Genomic DNA, 12179 nt, shown 5'->3' with positions numbered 1-12179 from the left:
TGTTTGTGCTCTGAATAACACAAACATTCACACCGTGTAAAGAAACATCGAAGGTTTCCCACTTTCAGTTGAAACTGCCGGCTTAAAAACACATGGGAAACACAACTTTTCGAAAACGCTCCAACTTACCCTCCAATCTGACTTCATCTTTCTCCTCGTCCTCGCCGTTGTTAATGTTTATCGCTTGTTGTTCTCTGCACGTGTGTGTTTTCATTACAAGGGCAGGTATAAAAGATTGACGGATGGAATAACAGTCCGTACTTCAGTTAAACCCTGCTGCCAAATGGGAACCCTCCCTGCAGAAACCTTTGATAAATAGATACGGGCATTCTGTTGCAGATTAGTGTGCCTGAGTCTAAAATAAGAGCAATTTAGAAACACTCTTCACACCCGGCTGCACTTTTCCTTTTTGTATATTTTTTTGGGCTTTGCAGGCACGGTTGTCAGCAGGATGGACTCGATATTATAGTTCTCCAAAAAACCTGCAAATCCCACTCATCCAGCGGTGCAGCAAAGCTTGAAGTAAACATTCAAAACATTGGCCCAGATTAAGCCCCCGAGATGACCCCGCATCTGCACCTCGCACCTATTTTAGCTCTCCACGTGAAGCGTTTGGAAATAGAAGGCAGGCGACGAAGAAGCCGTCGGTAATCTGTAACTTATTTGGCCTCTTTGAAAATTCTGCCGATGTGTTTTGTCTCGGAAAGTGTTCACAGAAAGCTCAGCCGGGGTTGTGCGTGGACTTCTTCCCCTCATCCAATGGTAACTGTTTGCCACGGCGACAGAACGTTTAATCAACTCAAATGTGAATAAAGGTTCCCAGTGTTGCCAAAAGCCAACTCCCACACACTAAAAAAAATCATGGGGGATTTTCAGCCAGTAGAGAAAATCTAATTAGTGACAGTTAGCTGTAATAACCATCTGGCCCGTCCCAGTGAGACTGTAGATTTGAGGTTTGGCTCTAATAGTGTGTGAGCGCCGATCGGCCCAGAATCCAACTCCGTGTCTGTTTGCGTTCACTTTTGTAAATAATGTTGTCTCGCTGTGATTCATCACTTCGCCGCGCCGGCTGGCCTCAAAGACGCAGCTTTACTTTGTCGTCATGTTCACCGTAGGTGCGGCCGTGCATGTGCTCGTGTTTGCATGCCGGCGTGGCAAACGAGTTCCCAATCTGTGAGTGATGTGTTGCTGTGCCATGGAGTGCTTTAATTTAGTAAACTGGATGCCGTTGGAACATGTCTACTATGTTAGTCAGAGGAGTTTAAAAGGAGTGTGTCGAATGCAAAAGTGCTGCGTAAAAGCAACCTACAATAATTAAATCAGAAGCAGACATTCAAGACTTTAGAAGGTGCAGATCTGCTAGATCATCATGTTTCACTTTCAGTATAATAACCATATAGTATACAAAACCATATATATATATATGTGGTTCTGTTGATCTTTCAATATTACTCTCAATGCAAGTCTTAATAACCAAATATATCAAATGAAAGATGATTAAAAGACAGTGTAATTTTGACATTTAACAGTGACTTATAACAATTTCATTTCATAATCTTCAATTAAAGATGACAAATACTACAATATAGGATAAAAAATAGTCACGCTAATAGTTGATGGAGTTTGATCCCTGTGCTTGAGTATCAATGTGAAAGTTTTTTTTGGGACGCGTGAGAAACAGATGTAAATATTCAGAACAGCAACAAAATAGAATAAAACACAACAAAACAACCAAACTTAACAAAGCAAAGCAAAAAATAACGACCCAACATATCCAAAAAGGAGTAAGACGAAGCATAAACGTATTTACTCCTACCCCTTCGGCATCTCTGTACCCTTGTCCTATAGTTATTTATATCCATATTTAGAAACAAAATAGCAAATAAGCTAAATAAATGTTATACAATAAAAATATATTAATAATAATAACAATAAATAATAAACAAAGAAAATCATTGTTATACATGTGTTTGCTTTCACTGATTTTTGTCCGAATCTGACAAAAAGTTAAAACGCAAGCTTAGAAATATGCACAGCACACAGAAAACTATTCCAAGTGACAGTATTTATTTTGAAACATACCCCCAGTAAGTTTAAAAAGTCATATGTACTGTTATACGTACTATTGTTTCATTAATATCACATGGTGGTTTTCAATAACATGTAGGGAATCCTTAAGGGGGGCCGATTCAGAGAAGTTTTTTCTACCTGGAGATGTTTAAAAAAAACTGTTACTGGTTGACAAAGACTTTGAAAGACACTGGATGAGATAACCCACATGTCTTAGTATATTACATTGCCGTTTAAAGAAATATCCTTCAACAATTCACACATGTTGTAAAAACCTGAATAACATTGACTCATATTCTCGTGTGTTTATAATCACAGCGGACGATATGAGTGTAATGGTTCTATAACGGACAGAAAACAAGCGCACAAATCAATTTCACGTTGCTGCATAAAAACCAAGCAATGACAGGAATTGTTTTTTTCTACATTTCACACAAATTCTGCAGTTTCCTGCTCGGTTTATGTGCTCAATGAATTTCATGCTCCTTCCGTTCTGTGAAACCTGTCGAAGGCCTATTTCAAAGTTCAAAATTACATGCATGCATTTTTTTTTTTTTCTCATTTATTTTGTGTGTTTTTGTTTTGTTTTGTTTGCTTGACAACTGCCATATTGTGGCTCCTTTCCACACTGAGACAGAAGAATACGCCTCGCTATCAGGGATCAGCTCTCAGTGGAGCACACAGTGCCGCGAGCTCGCCGCCGCGTTATCAGCTTTAAACCGGCATAACCCGGCCCCGGCCTGTAGATAAAGCGCAGCGCTCTCCGGTGCAGAAGGACGGAGGGACCCGACCAAGGACGGGCTGCAGGGATATGCAGGAAAGCGATTAGGGTTAACGGGATTACTGTAACTGCGTTTGGGGTGGCTGCAGCTCTTTAAAACGCGTCTGAGAATGGGGAATTTCCTGTCGGGGAGTATTTTGGGAACTCCCACAATCGGTAGCGGCAGAGCATAAGGTCCTTTTTTCACAGAGAGTGAACACTCTCTCTCTCTCTTTCTCTCTCTCTCTCTCTCTCTCTCTCTCTCTCTCTCTCTATCCCTGCTGTTTCGTCTTCTGTCCATTTTAAGCTATTTTCTGTGTGTCTGCGTCTAATGATCACGTGTTGCCCTCTCTTGTAGCCTATGTTATAAACAATCCTTGGCGATTCCCACAGTCCAAAGACAGACAGAAAAAGAATGGTGGGCTTTTTTTTTTAAGTTTGAATGTGCATGTGTGTGTGTGTGTGTGTGTGTGTGCGCATGGTGCTTGTGAGTGGACTCCCAACTGTTCGAGCTGAAGCGAAAACACACAGAATCACGTTTGCGTCCAGATGTTGCTCAATGAAGGAGTCCCGGGTTTGACGTTGCCGTGATGTTTGCATGGGTTTTGCATTGCCTCGCATCAAACGGCGGCGTCTCATAGTTTTCCCCGCCTCTTTCCACAGATTGGAGAGCGAGCGGAGTTCCTGAACAAGTCGGCACAAAAAAGGTTAAAACTCTTACTTAAGCACCATGATTTGAATCATTTTGCAAACCCCACTAAAGCTTCTTCAGCAGTCCCGTTTTCGCTGAATCGGAGGAATCTAATCCACGGCCGAAGATTTAATTCCCACTTGAGGGTCTAGAGGCTGGATCGCATTGTATATAATGTGTATAAATAATATTCAAAGTGGTTCCATATTTCACGGAGAGTGTGATAACGGCTTGCTTCTGCCTCGCAGCACAGTGAAGACGTCCCACTCCCCCGTGGTGTCCAAGATCGACAACAGACTGGAGCAGTACACCTCAGCCGCTCAGGTCAGCGTCGCATCGGCTGGACGGATGCGGGAAAAAATACGTGAAGAAAGCACAATGCCATCAATATTTCTGAATCGTCATTTCTTCTTACCCTCTGTTTAAACATTTGAAACAAAGTCGCCATTGAAAAGTAGAAAAAAACACAAGTATTTCAGGAGTTTTCTTCGCTCGTAATACTGAAGTATGTCAACCAATGTACACATATTGTCTGCATGTATTTATGTGCATATATGTTCCAATTTGCACAATCCTGGTGCATTGGTTTAACTATGTGTGCAACCCTGGTGCAACATTCTTAACACACACACACACACACACACACACACACACACACACACACACATCCCGAGTGCAAAAGTTCAACTCATTAACCAAAGACCTGCGGCTTTACAGTTAGACGATGTGATACACATTGGCTTATCAACAATATCGAATTTCTCAACACTTAGTTTTTCTATTTTGCTTTTCCTTTTTGTCTTTGTATTGTTTTATGTTGCCGGCTGTGGCCAGAAGAAATGAGCTCAGATCTATGTTCATCAATAGAAAGAGAGGCTTCTAGATGTCTGTAAAAATATATTAGTTGATGATTGATTGATTACTAATCTTACATGAAACATTATACAAGAACTCTATATTATATGAGTGGATTATAAGTACATAATTCTGCTAAAAAATTTTTGCTTTTCTCATCGTCGTGATGTTAAAATTTGACCGAAGCGTCTCGGCCTAGAAACAGATGAGCGGTCTGAATTTGAAGTACGCACCGTTTTCAACATGCTAATTCATTTTTATGTCTCACAAAACCCTTTTCTCAGTTGATTTGAATACCCAAAGCTACGCGGTAACATTTCTCCGCGCACTTTGAAGACGAATCAAATACCCTGCAGAAATTGGCGGCTGTTATTTTTAGCATGCTAATGCGGGGCGTTTGAAACGTCGACAGGTATCAGAGCTTTGATCAGAGCGGCTGCCGCGGCTATTCGCTGTTTTTCTTCTTTAAAAAAAAAAAACGACACACTTTTGTCTCTGCAGAGAGAGAACAAGGACTCTCGATCCCCCCGCTCTGGAGCGGTGGATCTGCCCGTGGTCACCGACAGCATACGAAACATCAAGAGCATGTGGGAGAAGGGCAACGTGTTCGGCTCGCCTGGAGGTGGCGGGAGCCCGTTCAAGGTAAAAAACAAAAAAATGGCGATAACTTCCTGCTGGTGTTGTCGCTGATGATGGCGGCCAAGCGTCACTGACCTCTGACCCCTCCCCCCCCTCCCCCTACGCTGCCAAAACAGGAAGCAGCTGTGATGAAGACGGGCGTGGCGGGCCGCATCAACGACTGGCTGAATAAAACCCCCGAGAGCGGCAAGACACCGGGGGGACGGCCAACGGTAGGTGGTCGCCATAGCAACCCGCCCACTGCCGCCGGCGCACGCAGTCCGGGGAAGTTTGAAAAACCAGAACGAATCCAACGGTTTAGCCGCTAACGTGAAGTTCCTCGAGACAGATTTTCTCCATTAGCTTCCCGCTGTGAGTGACGGGGGAACCACAAGAACTCTCGGTTCTTCCACCGAAGTTTGGTTATGGAGGGCCGCAAGTATTTGCGAAGGCCAACAAAGAAGTTAGCACATTCCTGGTTCCATTTATAAAGACCCTGCGGCTTTTCTCAGACGAGTACAAGAAACAATAAAAACTGATGAACTATGATACCTTAAAAGATGCGTTGTTCAATCTTCACTTCCAAACACTTGAGGCGTGAATACCTTAAAGGATAAAGCTTCCAACCTCGAGGTGTGAACTTGAAGATACCACCGATAGGTCAATTTTAAAAGTTGGAACAGCCGAGTTTGAAAAGTTTCCAGTGTTGTCTTGCAAACTTTTGAATACAGTGTTTTCCTTCCTGCCGATCAATCGCACCGAAGCACATATTGATCAGCAGGCTGAAGTAGCTGCAGGTGTAACAGAGGAATCATCCTCCATCCCATCCACACTTCCTCTGAAGCCCTGCAAGTTAACAAGTGAAAGTTTTAACATGGAGGGGGAGGTAGTTTCAATGAATAACAGTAAAAAGATGTCAAACGTTCAATAATCATGTAAATTCCTATATTTAGGACATTTCTGTACTAACATCTCTGTGACCTTCACCTATTGTAATGGAAACCTGCATGAACACTGTTAATGCCAAAGCTTACTTATCCCATTGAGGCATTTAATCACATAGTGATGTCATTTATTTCCATTTGCAAATCGTGATTTAGAAATATTCAAATGAGCACAGAGCGACTGTTCGTCGGTCAGTGTTGTCAAATGTGCTCACACTACACATTTCTAAATAACTAAACTCTCACACAGATGCATGTAAATCTCTGAGCCTGAAACGTCTGAGCTGCATTCGCTCCTCCTCTTACTTCAGCCCTGCATGAAGGTGCCAGAATTATGTTTTATGATCATTTTGAAATGATGCAGTGAAGCAGGCCAGCCTGACCCATCGTCCATCTGCCACCACCTAGTGGCCACATATGGAAGTGTATCTAGATCCAGATATAGACGCACTGCATGTAGATTAAGTGTCACTTAAGCGTTGTATCTGCAGCTTCATGTAATTATTATTTTTTTTTTTGACCTGTTTGACAACCTGTCAGTGTACTACGCCTGTATTACATCCATGTTACTGCTTCAAACAAAAAGATAAAGAATAGCAGAGCTAAAGGAGGATATGAAGGGAAACGTTAAGTGCATGGGATTTCCAGCTGAGAGCATGAAGTGAACTTAATCCAGTAAAATACTGATGTCCAGTGTCAGAATATTAAAAGAGCGTCCCTGACTTTGCAGAGTGCCTCAGAAGTGGATTGCCTCATCCTGTTGCACACAGTGAGAGCGCTATTTTAGTTTCCCTCTAGACAAACGACCTCTCTCCCTGTCAGTCTCGGCTCTTGTTCTTGCTCTCTGTCCTTCCCTGTCATTCCATCTCAGGTACTGTGTCATCGCCGCGATGTGATGGCTGTTTTCAAAAGGGGAAGAAAAAAAAAGACGTAGACTCTGATAGAAACCGTCTCTGTGCCCGACAGGACCTGAAGCCGGTGGACGTCACCAACAAGAGGAGTCTATGGGAAAACAAAGGCGCCTCCCCGACCAAGGTAGATCACCTCGGCCTGTTCAGTCGAGACTCTTAAATTTCCAAATTGGTAAATACAGTTATCTACAAGCACAATGTGATTAGAATGAGTAAAAATATCTAGAGTTATGATGTCATCATGAAGGAAAGGCATGATACAGCCTGGACAGGTCGCCAGGAAGGACGAGGAAGAACACGCGAACTCGAGGCCTTCTCCTGAAAACTAGTCAAATATGAAGGAACGAAAAAATACCACGATTGAGACTTTCTGCACGTAGGAACAATGTCATGACTGTCATGGTGCCATGCCCCCGGTGGGATTCACCGTCACTTGTGTTTGCTTTGTGTTTTGAAGAACTCTCATAGCTAGTTGATCTCACCGTTAAATCTGGAATAAGCCCGGAGAGGTAAAAGACAACGTGTCTCCCCGAAGCGCTTGTCACTGGACCACGTCTCGCTCTGCTGTCTCACTGTTGACGCTCTTCTCTCTTCTGCTGTGGTTGGACGCTGCTGCTCATTTTAGTTGTGTTGATAATCGCTGTCCAACACTTTTGAGTCCAGAGTTGGATGTATACAATTTAATCAATGTGTCAAGTTACAAAGTCAATTTTAAAAATTTTGATTTGAATCTAAACTTCTAACATGGCAAACTTTCAACGTGCTTTTAAAATATATATATATAAAAAAAAAAAAAAAAGAGGCACAAAGTGAATATATCAGCAAAGCCTTTGTAAAGACACTTTAAAGCGGGGTTACACCGTTGACTCCATTAACACCCAAACGCTTGTTAAAGCCGACTTCGCAGAGATCCAGACTCCAGTTCTGTGTCGTTAAAAAAAAATAGTTTTTTTAACAGTGCGCCTGTTGTCCAACTGCAGGGCTGAACGCTTTCCACGAATGGCTGCATCACCTCACCGCTCCTTCTGACAACCACAAATCACCGCTCTCAGGCCAACTTCACTTAACGTTTTATTGCCCCTAATGGAGGAAAACTGTTTACAGGAGTCTTTACAAGGAGGGGGGGCTGAATCACTGTTATCGCCTCACATTTTCAAACCTGACGTGAGCAAACAGCCTCATTGAATTTCTTTAGGAGTTGGTCAAAGAGCTTTTAGCCACAGTTACCTCAAGTAATTTTGTTTTGCTCTGTGTACTGCTAAAGAATCTGCTTAAAAGAATACAATTTAAAAATTGGCTGATTATTTCGTAAGAGGAAACTAATTGAGGGGGTTTGGTTCATTCAGAAGATCCAAAAAAGCAAAAAAAATTAAATTGTTAAATTCAATGTGGTCAGATTTAATAGTGAAGTTAGAAATGTGTCGAGAAGTTAAGATAAAGATAAGAAAACGTGGCGAGGACGGTGAATATAGTTTGTGCATGTATAGCAAAATGTATGAATATTTGTCTTTGCAGAACAAGACTAATATTTGCTTCTAATGTTTGTAATTACAAAGTAAAATGATTCCAATTCCTGAAAGGGAATAATCATAAAAAAAACTTCCAGTAAAGCAGTTTTGGTAAAAAGTACATATTTATGTTAACGTGTGACCTTGAAAACACAATCCAAGGTCCCAGAAGCTGCTCCGAATGTTCCGTCTAATCCTTCGCGACGCCGAAAACTAGAACGCGGGAGAAGCAGGACGGGGAAGTGGCGATAAAATCTACTTTATGGCCTTTAAAGGTCGGCGGCTCCTGGGTTAGGTCCAACAATCATAGGGAGAAGCTGCAGTTTTCTAACTTTCTGCTTCCCTCGCTCGCCGTCTTCACCCTCCGGTTGTGTTTTGTTCCTCCAGGTGGCAGGCAGAGGAGAGACCAAATCAGTCGCCAACGGTGAGTTGGGTTTTTTATTAGTTTTTTTTTAGGTTGAGCACGAGCGTTGGCATTCCATTACAGAGCTTGTGAAATTGTGCGTGAAATAAAACACACGAAAAAAACGGTTTGCCAGTCATGTGGGCATCCACGCCTCCGCAGCTGCTGAGTGAACCCACGGCTTTGAAAATCTTTTTTTTTTTTTTTTTTTTAACAACCTCCTAAATCGCGCCTTGTTCATAGCTTGGCAGTCTATTTTGTCATTTTTCGTAATTGCTTTCAGAAACCAAAGGGATTGGCGTTTTCTTTTTTTTCTTTTTTCTTTTTTTTTCTCTCCGTCTCGAGGCGTAAAACGTTGAGAAATGAGTTCTCATGTCGGTGAACCAAACCGGGAGGAAAACGTTCAAAAGTGTCAAGAAGTTCACAATCACTGCGGCAGGAGTGAGTCGCGAAGGCGCGACCTTCTCGTTAAGCGCGTCGCCCTGTCAGCGGCGTCTTTGATTTACGCCGCGGCGCGCGGCCCCCCCCGGAGCCAATAGCCGGGCCGCACCGCGCCCGTTCTTTTCCACCGTGGCCTTTTGTTTGCCTCCGCCAACATTTTGGGATGCCACCGAAACATTGCTTGCTATTTTTGAAACGGCAGCCTCCCCTTTCACCTCCTCCTCCTCCACCTCCTCCTCCATCTCCTCCAAGGCTCTCGGCCTTGAGGGAAGGATTCCGTTCGGTGTAGCGCGCTGGCGTCCAGCTTCTGGCTGGAGAAGTGTTACAAGCCGCTCTCCTGCCGCGCCGCCTTGTCACATTAAGAGCTGGTGTGTTGGAGATTATCTGGAGGATGACAGTGGATTTGTATAGATTTTTTTGGGGGGTGTTTGTGGCCTCGGGGCGGGGCGGGGCGGCAGGACGTTACAGACATCCGACACGGCTGCGGGGCCGCATACAAGTCAGCGGCCTCGCAGCCTTCACGTGTTTGACTCTAATAAAGAGCTTCCAAAATAACAACCCCGACTATTTTGGAAACAGTAGTTGATATTTAACTGGGAAGGGTTTTGGATCCAGAATAAATCTCAAGTCAAGTCTTTTCGGTATGACGACAGACCGTACAGAGTGTTTCTTATTTTTGTTTTTTTTCTCCCCATTGTGAGACGCCGTGTTAATGTTTTTAAAGACCCACAGTTGCTTTTATGACCCAACCGGCTCATTGTGAAATCCTCCTTTTTGTTATTGAAAATAACGGTTCAACCAACTCCGATTTCTTTTGTTTGTTTGTTTTTTCCCCCTGAGCCGGCGTCATTTAGCCGTTAAACCACATGTTAACTGCGTGACTTTGACACTGGGCCGTGGTGTTTGCGGCTGGCGTCGACCTTCAGTGTCAGAGGCTCATCCCCGTTGACCCACAGCTGTCTGCAGACCCTCGTGGTCCAACCCGCTGACGGACTTTCTGTCTGTCTTTCACCAGGTATGGGACACTAATGTCTTTGAAGGAGCCACTGAAGCGGAGCTGGGGACCACGACAATCCAAGACTCTTCCTTTGACTTTTTTTTTTTTTTTTATTGGTTTGTTTGTTTTTTTATTCGTAATAACCAAATAATGATCCCAAGAGGAACCCGAACCCCCTCAACCCCAGGAGGACAGGAGCGACGCTGTCCCGGCACTGTACTGTAACAGCAGCAGATTTTTGTAGGGTTGCCACGTATAGTGCCTTTGCACAACGATATTTGCTTTCTTTTAAAAACAACAAAACAAATACGATGCTGTGAAATTTGGACACATAAATTTTTACTCCAACCAGAAGACAACAGATAATTACATTTAGATTTATCTTTTTATACAAGGTGCCTGTGACGAAACTTTCCACATTCCAAAGAGATGGATGTAAAAAAAAAAATCCCTTTCTCTCCATCATACAGATCATTCTCCATCTCTCTCATTTTCTTTTTTTTTTTTTTTTTATTTATATTTAAAGCAAAAGCTTCACACATTGCTATTTTATTAAATGTTCACCTGTTCAGGATAGAAATATAAGCACTTCTAGAATTTAGCTGATTTCACTTTTTTTTATTATGTTTTTACCAATAGTGCAGCAATGGTCTGAGTAATATATGTTAGCACATGTGATGTTTTGAATATGACCTATCATACTGTATCATATATATACCATCTGTATACTCATTCAAAAAACAAAAAGATTTTTTTTTTTTCGCTTCTGTTTTGTTTTGTTTTTTTCTCTTCACCTACAGGCAGTTCCTTTCAGTTCAGGAGCGTTGAATATTCACAAGGCCATTATACGACTTTTATTAGCTCTTATGTCATTTTTATTTATGTCTTCATGTGTTTTGTTTTCCGTTTCCTTAGCTGACCTCTGGAGCTTTTTTTTTTTTTTTTTTTGAAATTTTCTTTTTTTTTTTTTTTTTTTTGTACCTGTTCGATCACTTTAAAATCTTCAGACATTCCTCTTGAAAGCAGGTGCACGTGGTGCTTTCGCTGCTGAAAAGCCGCAGGATTTATAATGTAGGATTTGGGCCAAATAGCTATCTATATCCCTCTCATTCTCCTTTTTCTTTTTTTTGAATAAATCTTCCTTTCCCTTTGCCTCTATGCACACTCTTATGCTCAGCAATACTTAAATCAGGGTGCCTGCGCGTATAGCGAGATAGTAGTAGAAGGATATTTACCACTATGTAAAACCTCCGGCCTTATGATTGCAACGACGACATTTACGACAGCTTGAGGTACAGTAACGTGGAGGCCTCGCAACGACCCCGGTGTGACGTTGAGACTTGTGATTTTTTTATTTTTTTTATTTGTTCTTAAGTAGCGCGTTCCCTCTTCATGGCTTCTGGCTGCACAAGGTTTTGAATGTGATCGGTTTGTCAGGGCATTAAATTGATCAACGTTACTGCTCACGAGTCTGACAATCACATTCCGACGGCTCCTGAAACGAGCAGGGGAGCGGGACCAAAACATTTCCGAGCGTGATTTAATGTGACATTCATGTTTTCTCTTGTTTTAATACAGTGCTTTTGATTTCTTTCTTCTTCTTTTTTTTTTTTTTACAATCTTGTGTCCATTTTATGTTGTTGTTTTTTTTTTTAATTCTTTATACTTCCATGTTTAACCAGACACTTGTTTGTGTAGCGCTACGCCTATGCAAAACACACTTATCTGTACTCTCTCTGCCAATGTCACGCAAGTGTTCACTTTCCAAGTGGACGAATGCTCTGAACATTGTACCCTTGACTCAAAAAAAACAAGCAATAAAGACATTGAGGTATTCCACGTTGATCTGCTTCCTTTCGTAACACCAGACGGAAAGACATTCACACCCACTGGCAATGTCACATGACCGCCGACTTCAGTTTTTTAGAATGTGGAAATAAAATCAGCGCGCGGGAAGACATAGCAGGAAATTTACAAAATA

General features: G+C 42.3%; 1 protein-coding gene across 2 annotated transcripts in view; it reads left to right on the top strand.

Annotated features, from left to right (window-relative positions):
* The window catches only part of cald1a (caldesmon 1a), a 60485-nt gene extending 48444 nt beyond the window's left edge, over positions 1-12041 (top strand). Inside the window, exons 9-16 of one of the 2 annotated variants that reach the window (XR_013936498.1) lie at positions 3494-3537; positions 3770-3845; positions 4878-5018; positions 5132-5227; positions 6905-6973; positions 7307-7358; positions 8745-8781; positions 10217-10621. Coding sequence is in view for 1 of the 2 variants with exons in the window: in XM_080492300.1 (XP_080348426.1) it covers positions 3494-3537; positions 3770-3845; positions 4878-5018; positions 5132-5227; positions 6905-6973; positions 8745-8781; positions 10217-10230 (477 nt within the window). In the remaining variant the exon portion in view is untranslated. Of the gene's footprint in view, positions 1-3493; positions 3538-3769; positions 3846-4877; positions 5019-5131; positions 5228-6904; positions 6974-7306; positions 7359-8744; positions 8782-10216 lie in introns of both variants that reach the window. The other variant, XM_080492300.1, reaches the window with a different exon arrangement.
* Positions 12042-12179: the final 138 nt, after the last annotated feature.

This window comes from Lipophrys pholis (assembly GCF_963383615.2).
Source record: "Lipophrys pholis genome assembly, chromosome: 22".
In the NCBI taxonomy this organism is placed as follows: Eukaryota; Metazoa; Chordata; class Actinopteri; order Blenniiformes; family Blenniidae; genus Lipophrys; species Lipophrys pholis.
Note: the sequence above shows the minus strand (reverse complement) of the source record. Positions and strands in the feature narration are given on the sequence as shown.